This window comes from Ovis canadensis, chromosome 15 (genome assembly GCF_042477335.2).
Source record: "Ovis canadensis isolate MfBH-ARS-UI-01 breed Bighorn chromosome 15, ARS-UI_OviCan_v2, whole genome shotgun sequence".
NCBI classification, from domain to species: domain Eukaryota; kingdom Metazoa; phylum Chordata; class Mammalia; order Artiodactyla; family Bovidae; genus Ovis; species Ovis canadensis.
This window is the reverse complement of record NC_091259.1, coordinates 85,414,044-85,431,378: the sequence shown is the minus strand read 5'-3', so window position 1 is coordinate 85,431,378 and position 17,335 is coordinate 85,414,044. Positions and strand designations below refer to the sequence as shown.

The window sequence follows — 17,335 nt, the reverse complement described above, 5'->3', positions numbered from 1 at the left end:
TAAAAATGATCATCAGAAAGTTTTCACAAAGATCAACATTTACAAACTGTCAGCAGCTTTTTCTTCTTTGACATGAGGCAATAAAAATAATTATTAGGTGAATTCAGATGTTCAATTTTTAGATATTGTAGGCAGCCAGTAAACATCATCTCTGTTATGACGAAGCAAAAATCAAATGGACACTCTGTGCAAAGATGCGCGCATGCATACCAAGTTGCTTCAGTCATGTCCTACTCTTTACGACCCCATGGAGCCCACCAGGCAAGAATACTGAAGTAGGTTGCCTCGCCTTCCACCAGGGGATCTTCCCGACCCAGGGTTGGCACTAGCGTCTCTTCTGTCTTCTGCATTGGCAGGCATGCTTTTTCCCACTAGCACCATCTGGGAAGCCTATGTGCAAAGAAGTTTGATGCCAAATTGCTGAGTTATCCATAAACACATGAAGGATTTGATTTTTAATTATTCTTCTAGTCAAAATTATTCTTTTGCCGATCATTCTTTTTGAACTTAGAAGTCAAAAAATAACAGATTTCTTTATCAGAAGAAACCTGTGTAATTTTCACATCTCACCTTGCATCACATTCCTTCCTGTCAACTGATTATTATCTTCAGTTCAGTTCAGTCTCTGAGTCGTGTCCAACTCTTTGCAACCCCATAAACATCAGCATGCCAGGCCTCCCTGTCCATCACCAACTCCTGGAGTTCACCCAAACTCATGTCCATTGAATTGGTGATGCCATCCAACCATCTCATCCTCTGTTGTCCCCTTCTCCTCCTGCCCTCAATCTTTTCCACAATCAGAGTCTTTTCAAATGAGTCACCTCTTTGCATCAGGTGGCCAGAGTATTGTAGTTTCTGTTTCAACATCAGTTCTTCCAATGAACACCCAGTACTGATCTCCTTTAGGATGGACTTGTTGGATCTCCTTGCGGTCCAAGGGACTTCAAAAGCATCAATTCTTTGGTGCTCAGCTTTCTTTGCAGTCCAACTCTCACATCCATATATGACTACTAGAAAAACCAGAGCTTTGATTAGATGGACAAAGTAATATATCTGCTTTTAATATGCTGTCTAGGGTGGTCATAGCTTTCCTTCCAAGGAGCAAGCGTCTTTTAATTTCATGGCTGCAGTCACCATCTGCAGTGATTTTGGAGCTCCCCAAAAATAAAGTCAGCCACTGTTTCCACTGTTTCCCCATTTATTTGCCATGAAGTAATGGGACCAGATGCCATGACCTTAGTTTTTCTGAATGCTGAGCTTTAAGTCAACTTTTTCACTCTCCTCTTTCACTTTCATCAAGAAACTCTTTAGCTCTTCTTCACTTTCTGCCATAAAGGTGGTGTCATTTGCATATCTGAAGTTATTGATATTTCTCCCAGCAATGTTGATTCCAACTTGTGTTTCCTCAACCCCAGCATTTCTCATGATGTACTCTGCATATACATCAAATAAGCAGGCTGACAATATACAGCCTTGACATACTCCTTTTCCTATTTGGAACCAGTCTGTTGTTCCATGTCCATTTCTAATTGTTGCTTCCTGACCTGCACACAGGTTTATATTTCCCATAGGCTAGGTGAGGGGGGTAGTTTTAAAGGGATCAGTATCTCTCTAGTGACAGGCAAAGCAAAATCTGGAGGAAATGAAATGTCATTTGGATTTTCAAATTCAACTCTATGATGTAACAGCAAGAAAAAATTTCCCACAGTTAAATAAAAATTTAGGAGAATCTGGAGATCTTTTCATTGAAATGTTAAAAATGTTACATATTTTTTGAATAAATGAATCAATGAATATTATTATAGCATTCTTAGTTGTTTAATACCTTTCTGTGAATTTCCACATATATCACATTTCTAATGACAGTCAACTGAGAAGGGCAATGAGAAAAACACCAAAGTTTTCATGAGATGCTAGAAACTAGAAATCACTAGTAACTAGAAATCATGGACGCTAAGTGAAAGTGAAAGTGATAGTCACTCGGTCCTGTCCGGTTCTTTGCTACTCCCTGGACTACACAGTCCATGGAGATCTCCAGGCTGGAATACTGGAGTGGGTGGCCTTTCCCTTCTCCAGGGGAATCTTCCCAACCCAGGGATCGAACACAGGTCTCCCACATTGCAGGCAGATTCTTTACCAGCTGAGCCACAAGGGAAGCCCATGGAGACTAAACGAAGGGGGGGGGGAAGCATTTAAGTGCAACTGTGTGCTAGATATCTAATCTATGGAGAGAGAAAGTGAGAGATTAACTGCATCTTCTCAACAATCCTTATAATTTAGGCATTCAGTTCAGTTCAGTCGCTCAGTCGTGTCCGACTCCTTGTGACCCCATGAATCGCAGCACGCCAGGCCTCCCTGTACATCACCAACTCCCAGAGTTCACTCAGACTCACATCCATCGAGTCAGTGGTGCCATCCAGCCATCTCATCCTCTGTCATCCCCTTCTCCTCCTGCCCCCAATTCTTCCCAGCATTAACATTCCTATTTTAATAAATAAGCAGCCCATCTGTTGATGGGGAATGTGTGAATTGCTACAAATTTTAGGAAAGTAATCTGACAATACTTACTGGAAGTTTTAATGTGCCAACCTTTAGATCCAACAATCCTACTTCAAGATATATTTTCTTAAAAAATGAAAGCACCTATGCATAATGATATATGTACAAGGATGTTTATTACAGTATTGCTTTCAGTGGTAAAAAAATAAAATTAACCAATTAGAAGTCACATCAATAAAAGCATACCACAGAATAATGTGTACAGTATGATCTTATTTTTGTTTTAAAAAAAAAAGATAATGGGTTTTATGAAAAACAAAATCTATATACAATGTATATATATGAAAAAAAAGAGAAATTTAGGTCTCTATAGAGTTACTTTTTTCTCATAAAGGGCATAGCTACAGACACTAGATTCTGAAATATGTTGACTCCCAGTGTAAGTGATTCTTATTCTGCCTCTTTAAAGGAGAAATAACAATAGCAGAGAATTTTGGCAGTGCTGTAGCCCTTATTAAATAGTAAACTACTAAGTAAAGTACTAATCCGAGATTGTACTTGCTTCCAAACATCTTTGGAAAAGACACTTGGAAACATGAAATCAGATAATTCTAACGTCTATATTTCATATATATATATATATAAATATATATATATGTAAAAGTTCAGTTCAGTTCAGTCGCTCAGTCATGTCCAACTCTGCGACCCCATGAATCGCAGCACGCCAGGCCTCCCTGTCCATCACCAACTCCCGGAGTTCACTCAGACTCACATCCATCGAGTCAGTGATGCCATCCAGCCATCTCATCCTCTGTCGTCCCCTTCTCCCCCTGCCCCCAATCCCTCCCAGCATCAGAGTCTTTTCCAGCGAGTCAATTCTTCCCATGAGGTGGCCAAAGTACTGGAGTTTCAGCTTTAGCATCATTCCTTCCAAAGAAATCCCAGGGTTGATCTCCTTCAGAATGGACTGGCTGGATTTCCTTGCAGTCCAAGGGACCCTCAAGAGTCTTCTCCAACACCACAGTTCAAAAGCATCAATTCTTTGGCGCTCAGCCTTCTTCACAGTTCAACTCTCACATCCATACATGACTACTGGAAAAACCATAGCCTTGACTAGACAGACCTTAGTTGGCAAAGTAATGTCTCTGCTTTTGAATATGCTGTCTAGGTTGTTCATAATTTTTCTTCCAAGGAGTAAGTGTCTTTTAATTTCATGGCTGCAGTCACCATCTGCAGTGATTTTGGAGCCCCCCAAAATAAAGTCTGACACTGTTTCCACTGTTTTCCCATCTATTTCTCATGAAGTAATGGATGCCATGATCTTCGTTTCCTGAATGTTGAGTTTTAAACCAACTTTTTCACTCTCCTCTTTTACTTTCATCAAGAGGCTTTTTAGTTCCTCTTCACTTTCTGCCATAAGGGTGGAGTCATCTTATTACATATATGTATATATATATATATATATATATATATATATATATATCTCCCCCTACTTTTTGGTATTGATTTGTATAAAGAAAAAACAAGTTACTTTTAGACTTATATTCATTCAACAATATTTATTAAGCATAGCATGAAGCAATAAACACAATCTCTGACCTTACAAGGATTACAAATTTGTTGGATGGAAAACGGAAAACAAAAGCCAAGAAATAATTGCTAAAGTTTAGTTTCTGACATTGATACTAAGGATGTAGTCAGATGAGGAGTTAAACAGTGACCTAGAAGAAAGTCATCAGGGAAAACGTCTAAGGAGATAACAGTTCATCTGAAAGAAGAAAAAAAGTAGTGCCAGAGAATAACTCTCGGAAAGAGATTTTCTAGAGTGAGCAGTGTAAGAAAAGCAAAAGACACAAACTAGAAAAGGCTTGAATTATTCAAAAGGCAGGAGAAAAATGTCGAGAGAGAAAGAGAAAGTGGGCAGAGCCTTGTGAGAAAAGGAATGGAGCACACACTGCACTGCGGGGTGGGGGTGGGGGGCGGGTAATAGGATTATAGAATCTTAGCCTGATTTGCATGATTAAATGATGCCAGTGACTACTGTATCCTCAATAGATCGGAATGAATGGGAGGGTAAAAGCACATTGTCCTTGTAAGAAAGAACTGCTCTTAGCATGTAAGTTAATGACCACACGAGGCCCCTTGTTTCATCCACAGTTTCCTCGTGGCGTTTTTCACCTCCATGTTCCTCAAGGTGTAGATCAGGGGATTTAACACGGGTGCAACGATGGTAAAGGACACAGCCATTGCTTTGTCTATGGGGTAAGTGACCACAGGCCTCATGTACAAGAAAATACAAGGCCCAAAGAACATGAAGACCACCATGAGGTGGGAGCCACAGGTGGAGAGGGCTTTACGCTGCCCTTCGGAGCTGCAGGACTTCAGGGAGCAGAGGATGACCACATAGGAAGTGATGAGGATGAGGAAGATGGCCACACACATCACCCCACTGTTGAAGATGACTAAGAGGCCCAGGATGCGGGTGTCCATGCAGGCCAGTTTCAACAGTGGGAACAAATCACACATAAAATGATCAATGACATTAGGGCCACAGAAGGGAATTTGATACATGAAGAGAAGCTGCAGTGTTGCATGGGTCAATGCCCCTACCCAGGACCCTCCCAGTAGTAAGCAGCACATCCGAGGCCTCATGATGGTCATGCAGTGCAGGGGCTTACAGATGGCCACGTAGCGGTCATAGGCCATCATGATAAGAAGGATGATGCCCACTCCACCAAAGAAGTGGTCAATGAAGAGCTGGGTCATGCAGGCTTTGAGGGAGATGGCAGTGCTCTCAGAGAGGGAATCCGCAATCATCTTGGGGGCAATGACGGAAGAGTAGGTGACATCCGTGAGAGAGAAGGACATAAGGAAAAAATACATGGGTGACCTCAGACTCTGACTTTTGACCACAGTTACCACAATGAGGAGGTTTCCCAAAATGGTGGACACATACATGATTAGAAACACAGCAGAGAGTATTTTCCGCAGCTCTGGATTCTTTGCAATGCCCAAAAGAATGAATTCCGTCACATTGTTGGGATTCCCCATTTACTGTGGGCTGATGTAAGCTTATCTCTCTGAGTTGGAAAATCTACAAAAGAATATTATTCTAAATTAGTAATTATTACAAATTTGAGATTTTTATTTTTTGGATTCTCTCTCACACCCTTTTGACTTACCTTTTCCTTCAGCCATCAGTACAGCAACTAGCTGCAAACAATCGTATCCTGATAACACCTTGATCCTTGTCATTCCCCGTATAACACCTCTCACCAGTGTATCTCTTGCTTTTGTGACACTTGCTGCTTGAGACACTTAGAAGACCCTGCTTCATCACCCTGGGAAGTCAACCATGTGGCGATATGGAGAATTAACATACCTTTAGGAAATTCTAGATCACCAGTCGATAGAAGCCAGCGGATAAATGGTAACCAGCCTAGCACAATCTAACATTCAGATCTGCTCCTCTCCTGTTTCACTCTCCCCCATTCACTGCCTTCATTTTCTTTTCCAAAATGAACTACCAACACACAAGTCCTCTTAGCTGCTGCCTTTTAGGAACCTCAAGCTAGGAAGCTGAACTTAATATATCCCTGGACATACCTAGTAACCTCAGAACATTTTATTTCATCTCATTTGTTTCATATTCTTACTGATTACTACAATGTTCTAGTTGAAGAGCTTGCAAAGCAGGTAGGTCATATCCCAAGGGCTCTCCACTTATTAAGAACTATGCTCTTTTCATCTGCATTTCTTCCTATCAAATTAGATTATTATTGCATACTGTGACTATTCAACAAATCTCTCTTGTGTATCAGGCACTAGACTATCCCACGAAGCATTTTCTGAATTTTAGAGATAAGATACTGAGGCAAAAATGGGTGAAAAAATGACAGCAAGCTCCCAAAGATAATAAACACTGAGGCCAAGTTCAAGCCCAGGTTTTCCTGCATCAAAATCAATACCAACAATGACCTATATTGCTCCTTTAAGTATAACGTTGAGTACTCAGTATGAAAGAGATACTGAAAATTCAATAATTTCTATATCATGACAATACAGAGAGGCAAATTCATGCTACCTATGCTTATCTTACTCAATAATTCTACAATAAAATTCAATGATTAATTCAATGATGAGACTATAATGAAGAATATGTTTTTACTATAAATATAATCCTGAAACCATGATTTATAACCTTTAACTAACTTCTCAAAATTCTAATTATTTTCCAAAGATGCTGATTAAAGAAAACAAAAGCTTAAATCTCTTTCTTTGCTCCAGGAAGATCCAGATTCAACTCGGCCAGCCTAATCCCAGCAGACGAGACAGTCAACATAAATCCTTTCTTCCTTTTTTTTTTTTTTTTTTTTGTGAAGGGGTGCACTCAGATAAAGCCAAAGATTCTAAAGAATAATAAAAATCTTAATAAAGGAACTAATCTATTTCGCACTCACTATGTGACAGCAAGGTGTTTGGTCTGTTTTTTGTGTTATTACATTTATTTTCATATCACTTGGGACAGGGTACTGTCACAGATCTCATCTTGAGGATGAGGAAACAGAAGTTTAGACACATTGAGCACCTCAGTTAAAAAGAGCAGAAATTACAAATCCATGTCATCTCATTTTAAAACACAAATTCATAGTCGTTGTCTTATACCACTAAAGAAATGAATAGTGGCCTTCATTGACTAAATGCAGTTGTTACCACAGTTGGATGATGAAATGGTAAGACAAGTGCTTCATTAGCCAAGGTCTCTTTGTGAGGGATACTCAAGCAGAGGCTGTCTTGGTGGACCTCTGTTAGAGATAATTGCTTTAAATGGGGATGCAAACTACAAAGTCTCTGAGACTCCTGTAAACACCTAAGACCCACTTTTAGGGTTATCCTATTACTACACAAAATTATACAATTTTCAGGACACTCTTTGCAAATATACAATGTAGATTAGCTTCAATCACTCTCATCTCCAGTCTAAGAACTTCAAAAAATTTTAATAGCACAAATGAAGTAGAAAGGACATGTTCTTGGAAATCAGGAAAGCTGGGTTTTATTCCAGGTTGTCCCTCTCACTCCTAGGTTATGTTGTTACATTGTTCACTATTCTGGGCCTGTATTCTCATCTAGAGAATGATGCAGTTATGGCAGGTTATTAGAGAACTGGGGTTCGAAGGAGCCAGCATAGAGACTCTGTTCCCTTCAAACACAGCAGCTCAGCTCTTATCTACATTAAATGTTTACAATTCCAAGTAATGTTTCCTCTGAACTATCTCATGGCTTCAAATATTTTAAAACAAAATGTACTATACTAAGATAACAAAGCCCTTCTATTTCAATATATGTTGACTACTAGTTCACATCTCAGCTTTCTATTTTGAAATTCAAGACTCCCCAAAGAAAGCAGTCAACTTCATCTTTTTCTACAATTCCCTCTCACTGCCATAAAGCCCATATCTAACTGTCAGAACACATTTGTGTTTTTTGCAGTGTGTAAATCCATGGGGTCAAGAATGAACAACACAATTGTACACTGCAGTCAAGTCATTTACTGACTACACAACCTATAAATTCTGTAAAAATAAAGCAAAGCAACAACAGTTCAAGTCATTAAGTGTTAAGGAGTTATTATTTGAGCGTACTGTGCTAAAATCTTTATGGTTTTCTGTTTTAGTTCCCACAAAACCATTTGAAATAGGACCTAGCATTATCCTGATTTTCTTTCTTTATTATTATTTTTTTTTATTTTTTTATATATTTTTTACTTTACAATATTGTATTGGTTTTGCCACACATCGACATGAATCTGCCATGGGTGTACATATCCTGATTTTCTGATGCAGTGAATAAGGTTTCAGTTCAGTTCAGTTCAGTTCAGTTCAGTTGCTCAGCCATGTCCGACTCTTTGTGGCCCCATGGACTATGGCATTCCAGGCCTCCCTGTCCATCACCAACTCCCAGAGTTTACTCAAACTCACATCCAGAGTCAGTGATGCCATCCAACCATCTCATCCTCTGTCATCCCCTTCTCCTACTACACTCAATCTTTCCCAGCATCAGGGTCTTTTCAAATGAGTTAACTCTTCACATCTGGTGGCCAAAGTATTGGAGTTTCAGCTTCAACATCAATCCTTCCAATGAATATCAGGACTGATTTCCATTAGGATGAACTGGTTGGATCTCCTTGCTGTTCAAGTGACTCTCAAGAGTCTTCTCCAACACCACAGTTCAAAAGCATCAATTCTTTGGCCCTCAGCTTTCTTTACAGTCCAATTCTCACATCCATACATGCCTACTGGAAAAACCATAGCTCTGACTAGATGGAACTTCGTTGGCAAAGTAATGTCTCTGCTTCTTGATATACTGTCAGGTTGGTCATAATTTTCCTTCCAAGGAGTAAGCATCTTTTAATTTCATGGCTGCAGACACCATCTGCAGTGATTTTGGAACCCAGAAAAATTAACTCTGTCAGTTTCCACTGTTTCCCTATCTATTTCCCATGAAGTGATGGGACCAGAGGCCATGATCTTAGTTTTCTGAATGTTGAGCTTTAAGCCAACTTTTTCATTCTTCTCTTTCACTTTCATTGAGAAGCTCTTTAGTTCTTCTTCACTTTCTGCTATAAGGGTGGTGTCATCTGCATATCTGAGGTGATTGATAAATATCTCCTGGCAATCTTGCTTCCAGCTTATGTTTCATCCAGCCCAGCATTTCTCATGATGTACTCTGCATATAAGTTAAATAATCAGAGTGACAATATACAGCCTTGACATACTCTTTTCCGTGATTGGAACCAGTCTATTGTTCCATGTCCAGTTCTAACTGTTGCCTCCTGACCTGCATACAAATCTCTCAAGAGGCAGGTTAAGTGGTCTGGTATTCCCATCTCTTGAAGAATTTTCCGCAGTTTATTGTGATCCACACAGTCAAAGAGTTTGGCATAGTCAAAAGCATAAATAGATGTTTTTCTGGAACTCTTTTCCTTTTTCGATGATCCAACTGATATTGCCACTTTGATCTCTGGTCTTCTGCCTTTTCTAAATCCAGCTTGAACATCTGGAAGTTCATGGTTCATATATTACTGAAGCCTGGCTTGGAGAATTTTGAGCATTACTTTACTAGCGTGTGAGATGAGAGCAATCGTGCAGTAGTTTGAGCATTCTCTGGCATTGCCTTTCTTGGGGCTTGGAATGAAAGCTGACCTTTTCCAGTCCTGTGCCCACTGCTGAGTTTTCCAAATTTGCTGGCATATGAAGTGCAGCACTTTCACAGCATCATCTTTTAGGATTTGAAATAGCTCAACTGGAATTAGTGTATATATCTTGCTCAAAGCTCAAAGCTTGTGTGATTAAGTTGATACCTCAGCTCACTGACCACAGCCCCTCCCCAAATTTTACATCCTGTCTCACAAAACTGTCATGAAAATCAAAGGATGTAAGAGACATGAGAATGTTTGGAGAGCACTATCCAAATATTCATTATGCTTATCTTCCATTCCTATCAGCTCCTGGCCTCCCCTTCCCATGTTCATGTCATTTGTTAAACTAATCCATTACACTCACCGTTCAGCCTCACATCATCTCCCAAATCTCCTTCACCTGTTATTCTGTATCTGTATCTGTATGTATGTATGTATCTGTATCTGTATGTATGTATGTATCTGTATACATGTATCTGTATAGCTTGCATATCAGAAGTAATTCATTTATCTCCTTTCTTAGCTAAATTTTTAAAAAAAGATTAATGTTTATGAAATAAATTTAAAAAGTGATGCAGCAAAAAGTTGGAGGTCTTTCTTAATAAACATTTAACCAGTTCATCAGATTTTTAAAAAGATAAATTTTAAGAAATATCAAATTTTCCAAATCAATTTATTTACAATAAAATAAAATATACTATACAGCCCATGGAATTATATAGGCCAGGATACTGGATTGGGTAGCCATTCCCTTCTCCAGGAGATCTTCCCAGCCCAGGGGTCTAAGCTGCATCTCTTAGGTCTCCTTCACTGGCAAGCTGATTCTTTACAACTAACATCACCTGGGTCTATTAAATACTAAATTGATAAAAAGGGTATCAGTTTAATTACTCCTGAACACTTAATAAGATGCAAGTTTCTGAACTGACTTTAAAAGAAACCTTCAAAATCAACTTGCTTCCTAAAACATTCTTCTAGCCCAAAGTAGAATATTTATAATTAAATAATTTATTTTCATAAATTGTAAAAGAAAGACATGCCCTATGAGGAATAGCTTAAGTAGATAGATAGATAAAAAGGTTAAAGTAAAAAACCTTCTCCCAACCATAAGCACTCACTCATTTGATCCTCTATTAACAGTTTAGTAAATGCTCCTAAGATATGCATTTGTATTTGGTATATATATCATCATTGATGTGTTTTACTCTATATGAACATATACAAAATATAATTCACTTAAAATTCTAATGACAGCTTGTGTGAGCATTATCTGTCAATACTGATGAATTTTCCTTGATTTTAATTGTTACATATTGTTCCATTTCATTGTTACAATATAATTCCTTTAGTCCATTTTTGCTTGAAATTTATTTCAGTTTTAATATTTTACCTTACAACAGATACACAATGAACACCGCTTACAGACATCTTCACTTATTTCTGTTGGAGAAATCTATGTCATTATCAAAACAAAAAATACACATACATTTACATTTGACAGATTTTGTAGCATTGCTCTCAAAATCCTGAAGTATCTTTTATTCCCCAAAATAGTATATTAAAAACTAATTTTCCCCACATCTTTGCCATCATTAAATATTAGGAACCTTGAATATATTAAAAATAATGATACAGAAAATCATCTCATTTTAATTTGAGTCTTCAGATCATTCAGTCTTAGAATCTGATTGGTGATATAAACAACAAATGTTAGTCTCCAGAGTTAAAGCTGTGCTTCATGCCTGTGAACTAATTCATTCATTCATGTTCAACTCTTTTGCAACCCCACAGACTGTAGCCCACCAGGCTCCTCTATCCATGGAATTTGCCAGGCAAGAATACTGTAATGGGTTGCCATTTCCTCCTGCAAGGCATCTTCCCAACCCAGGGATCAAAACCATGTCTCCTGCGTTGTCAAGCAGACTCTACCCTTGAGCCACCAGGGAAGCCCAAATTAAAGCGATACAATATCTATATAGAGATATATGATCTATGGGTGCTAAGTCACTTCAGTCATGTCCAACTGTTTGACTCTATGGACTGTAGCCAGCCAGCTCCTCTGTCCATGGGATGCTCCAGGCAAGAATACTGGAGTGGGTTGCCATGCCCTCCTCCAAGGGCTCTTCCTGACGCAGGGATAGAAGCTGTGTCTCCTGCGGCTCCTGCATTACAAGCAGATTCTTTACCACTGAGCCACCATCTATACACATATCCAAATCAAACTAATAATAAATTATTTAGTATATTCTATATATCAGATATTTTGCTATCACTTAATGTATGTTTTCGCACTTAGTCCTCACATCTAACTATGATGAGACGCATTGTATGACTGAGCTAAAGGCAAATGATTAATTTGCTTAAGGGTATACAGTCAGTAATTAAGAAAGCCCGGATATGAACCCAAGAAGCCAACTCTAAGTTGATATGTGTTTCTTGTGTCTGAATTTCTCATGGAGCTTAATGATTTATTCAATACAATCTTGGATAACAGGAAGTGATAGCAAGGTACTTAGGGAGAGCCTCTGGGTCATCAGTTTTAAGTGTCCTGTGTTTCTTAGAAGACTCATGCCCGAGCACAGGCATCATCAACAGACTGTCTCTAGTGAAGGACTTTAAAAGGATTATTTCTGTCCCTAAGTCTTCCTTCCTTCACTTGCTTTCCTTGAAAGACGAATAGACATGTAATTATATACAGCAGCATAATTTTGGATAGAAATTAGTATATCATTGTAGATACAAAAATTAATGCTTTCTTGAAATAACTCCAGAGGCAGGGGGCTTCAACCCTGAACAACCATTTGCTTCACCCTCAGGACCAATGCTGACACCACCTTTATAGGCAGAGCTCCTCAGAAATAAACATCTGTGTTTTAACATATACATAGATATGCAAATTTAATATGTATTTTATATATATATATAAATTAAATATATTTATTGAATAACCAAAATCATTAATTTATCAAAACAGAAAGAAAAAAATACTATATAAGGTCTTTGTCAAAGGTGACTAATAGCAAAAGAAAGGCAATTGGTACAAAAGGAACATAGAAATTTATCTATGTGTACACGCAAATATGTTGCTTGTATACTACATATACACACAGAATGTTGCTTAAAAGAAGGGAAACACAATCTGTCTAAAACTATCCTATATGTACCAGCTACTCCCATTCCTCCCTTTTCTAAGACAAACCGCTGACACGTAAACACACAATTTATTTGCTAATCTCATGAGCTGGATAGAGACCAAAAGGTAAACACTTAAGTTCTGGTAAGTTGCCCAAAGAGTTTAAAGTAAATTAAGCTAAAAATTGTTGATAACTCAAGACTTTTCAACCTGAGGCTAAAATTTGTTTATACAGACAAAACAGGTTAACAACTAACATCTTAAATAAAATTGTGTATGTATCTGATTCAGTAATTTCAATGATCTCAAAACAGTAATTCAAATTAATAAAACCATGTTTAATGCTCAAAAAAGTTGTGAAAATCATCTCCAAAACTCAGTTTCATGTCATCTAAATACCTGATGATCTCTGTAACCAGAAGGCAGTGAGTGTGTGAGTAATTTTCTAAGATCATGTCAGAGTAATCAAAAGTCTGACTCCATCCAGGAGATACATGAAATTTTCTCTACAAAAGGTCTAGAAATCATGACGCATTATAGTTGCAACTTAGAAAATTCAAGTATGGAATGAAGTAAATCAGGATCACACTGGAAGCAAATCATCCAGTCAGTCAATGGGAGGTAATTTTCATAGGACCACAGTCTCTAATGATTTTGAAAAACACATTTAAAACATATCTAAATGTCCAAGGATTTATATAGGAAACAATCTCTGTGCATAGGAGCAGAATTTAAATGTGAAAGTTTTCTAAAAATAGGCAGCCAGATATAAACAGTTTGCAAAATCATTCATGGAACTGCCTGCCATTTAGCTATATTTGAATTTAATTTGTAAATAGTTTCCAATACATATCTTAGAAAAAAACATCATTACCTAAGATGCTTTCCTTGGGCAATAGACTTGGGTTAAAGGGGACAGAGTGTTATTTTCAAATGACACAGGATTTCAAAAAGTGTAGACTTGCATCAGTTCAACTGAACCCCTTTGAGGCTGGGTCTCTACTGACTGAGGCTCTAATCACCATACCTATGAATCCCCATCCACTCCTGCAATGATACACGTTTCCCAGGAGTGGAGCCTCACTGGAGCTAGGCCAAACTGATGCTCCAAAAACAGACAACCAGATCATGGTGAGGGATAACTACTGACTTATTTGTTAGACTAAGGTCTCTTCAATAACCACACAGTGATTCATCTGCCTGAAAATAGAGATGAAGAAAAGTCAGTGGGACTTATTCTTGACCTCCTCGCTAGCCCCAGGGCTGAATTTTTCCATTACCTGATCTGGAGTTCTCTGCATCCTTATTTAATTTATTTATATTAATTGGAGGCTAATTATTTTACAATATTGTATGGGTTTTGCCATACATTGACATGACTCAGCCATGGATGTACATATGTTCCGCATCCTGACCCTCTCTCCCACCTCCCTCCCCATCCCATCCCTCAGGGTCATCCCAGGGCACCAGCCCTGAGCACCCTGTCTCATGCATCGAACCTGGACTGATTACCTGTTTCACATATAATATACATGTTTCACTGCTGTTCTCTCTAATCATCCCACCCTCACCTTCTCTCACAGAGCCTAAAAGACTGTTCTATACATCTGTGTCTCTTTTGCTGTCTTGAATACAGGGTTACCGTTCAGTTCAGTTCAGTTCAGTTCAGTCGCTCAGTCGTGTCCAACTCTGCGATCCCATGAATCGCAGCATGCCAGGCCTCCCTGTACATCACCAACCCCCGGAGTTCACTCAGACTCACGTCATCGAGTCAGGGATGCCATCCAGCCATCTCATCCTCTGTCGTCCCCTTCTCCTCCTGCCCCCAATCCCTCCCAGCATCAAAGTCTTTTCCAATGAGTCAACACTTCGCATAAGGTGGCCAAAAGCATCATTCCTTCCAAAGTAATCCCAGGGCTGATCTCCTTCAGAATGGACTGGTTGGATCCCCTTGCAGTCCAGAAGACTCTCAAGAGTCTTCTCCAACACCACACTTCAAAAGCATCAATTCTTCGGTGTTCAGCCTTCTTCACAGTCCAACTCTCACATCCATACATGACCACAGGAAAAACCATAGCCTTGACTAGATGGACCTTAGTCAGCAAAATAATGTCTCTGCTTTTGAATATGCTGTCTAGGTTGGTCATAACTTTTCTTCCAAAGAGTAAGCATCTTTTAATTTCATGGCCGCAATCACCATCTGCAGTGATTTTGGAGCCCGAAAAAATAAAGTCTGACACTGTTTCCACTGTTTCCCCATCTATTTGCCATGAAGTGATGGGACCGGATGCATTGATCTTCATTTGCTGAATGTTGAGCCATAATCCAACTTTTTCACTCTCCTCTTTCACTTTCATCAAGAGGCTTTTTAGCTCCTCTTCACTTTCTGCCATAAGGGTGGTGTCATCTGCATATCTGAGCTTATTGATATTTCTCCTGGCAATCTTGACTCCAGCTTGTGCTTCTTCCAGTCCAGCGTTTCTCATGATGTACTCTGCATAGAAGTTAAATAAGCAGGGTGACAATATACAGCCTTGACACACTCCTTTTCCTATTTGGAACCAGTCTGTTGTTCCATGTCCAGTTCTAACTGTTGCTTCCTGACCTGCCTACAGGTTTCTCAAGAGGCAGGTCAGATGGTCTGGTATTACCATCTCTCTCAGAATTTTCCACAGTTTATTGTGATCCACACAGTCAAAGGCTTTGGCATAGTCAATAAAGTAGAAATAGATGTTTTTTGGAACTCTCTTGCTTTTTCCATGATCCAGCAGATGTTGGCAATTTGATCTCTGGTTTCTCTGCCTTTTCTAAAACCAGCTTGAACATCAGGGAGTTCATGGTTCACATATTGCTGAAGCCTGGCTTGGAGAATTTTGAGCATTATTTTACTAGAGTGTGAGATGAGTGCCATTGTTCAGTAGTTTGAGCATTCTTTGGCATTGCCTTTCTTTGGGATTGGAATGAAAACTGACCTTTTCCAGTGTTGTGACCGCTGCTGAGTTTTCCAAATTTGTTGGTATATTGAGTACAGCACTTTCACAGCATCATCTTTCAGGATTTGAAATAGCTCAACTGGAATTCCATCACCTCCACTAGCTTTGTTCATAGTGATGCTTTCTAAGGCCCAGTTGGCTTCACATTCCAGGATGTCTGGCTCTAGATGAGTGATCACACCATCATGATTATCTGGGTCGTGAAGATCTTTTTTGTACAGTTCTTCTGTGTATTCTTGCCACCTCTTCTTAATGTCTTCTGCTTCTGTTAAGTCCAGACCATTTCTGTCCTTTATTGAGCCCATCTTTGCATGAAATATTCCCTTAGTATCTCTAATTTTCTTGAAGAGATCTCTAATCTTTCCCATTCTGTTGTTTTCCTCTATTTCTTTGCATTGATCGCTGAAGAAGGCTTTCTTATCTCTTCTTGCTATTCTTTGGAACTCTGCATTCAGATCCTTATATCTTTCCTTTTCTCCTTTGCATTCAAATGGGACTATCTTTCCTTTTCTGCTTTGCTTTTTTACTTCCCTTCTTTTCACAGCTATTTGTAAGGCCTCTCCAGACAGTCATTTTGCTTTTTTGCATTTCTTTTCCATGGGGATGGTCTTGATCCCTGTCTCCTGTACAATGTCACAAACCTCATTCCATAGTTCATCAGGCGCTCTATCTATCAGATCTAGGCCCTTAAATCTATTTCTCACTTCCACTGTATAATCATAAGGGATTTGATTTAGGTCATACCTGAATGGTCTAGTGGTTTTCCCTACTTTCTTTAATTTGAGTCCGAATTTGGTAATAAGGATTTCATGATCTGAGCCACAGTCAGCCCTGGTCTTGTTTTTTTTTTTTTTTTTTTTTTGGCTGTATAGAGCTTCTCCATCTTTGGCTGCAAAGAATATAATCTATCTGATTTCGGTGTTGACCATCTGGTGATGTCCATGTGTAGAGTCTTCTCTTGTGTTGTTGGAAGAGTGTGTTTGCTATGACCAGTGCATTTTCTTGGCAAAACTCTATTAGTCTTTGCCCTGCTTCATTCTGCATTCCAAGGCCAAATTTGCCTGTTACTCCAGGTGTTTCTTGACCTCCTACTTTTGCATTCCAGTCCCCTATAATGAACAGGACATCTTTTTTGGGTGTTAGTTCTAAAAGGTCTTGTAGGTTTTCATAGAACTGTTCAACTTCAACTTCTTCAGCATTACTGGTTGGGGCATAGACTTGGATTACGGTGATATTGAATGGTTTGCCTTGGAGATGAACAGAGATCATACTGTGTTTTTGAGATTGCACCCATGTACTGCATTTCGGACTCTTTTCCTGACCATGATGGCTACTCCATTTCTTCTGAGGGATTCCTGCCCACAGTAGTAGATATAATGGTCATCTGAGTTAAATTCACCCATTCCAGTCCATTTTAGTTTGCTGATTCCTAGAATGTCGACGTTCACTCTTGCCATCTCTTGTTTGACCACTTCCAATTTGCCTTGATTCATGGACCTGACATTCCAG

At 39.0% G+C, this 17,335-nt stretch overlaps 1 protein-coding gene across 1 annotated transcript; it reads right to left on the bottom strand.

Annotated features, from left to right (window-relative positions):
• Positions 1–4,620: 4,620 nt before the first annotated feature.
• Positions 4,621–5,550, bottom strand: LOC138420732 (olfactory receptor 4C6-like). The gene has a single exon (XM_069554154.1). It carries the CDS (start codon positions 5,548–5,550, stop codon positions 4,621–4,623), a length of 930 nt encoding a protein of 309 aa, XP_069410255.1.
• Between the last annotated feature and the right edge of the window lie 11,785 nt (positions 5,551–17,335).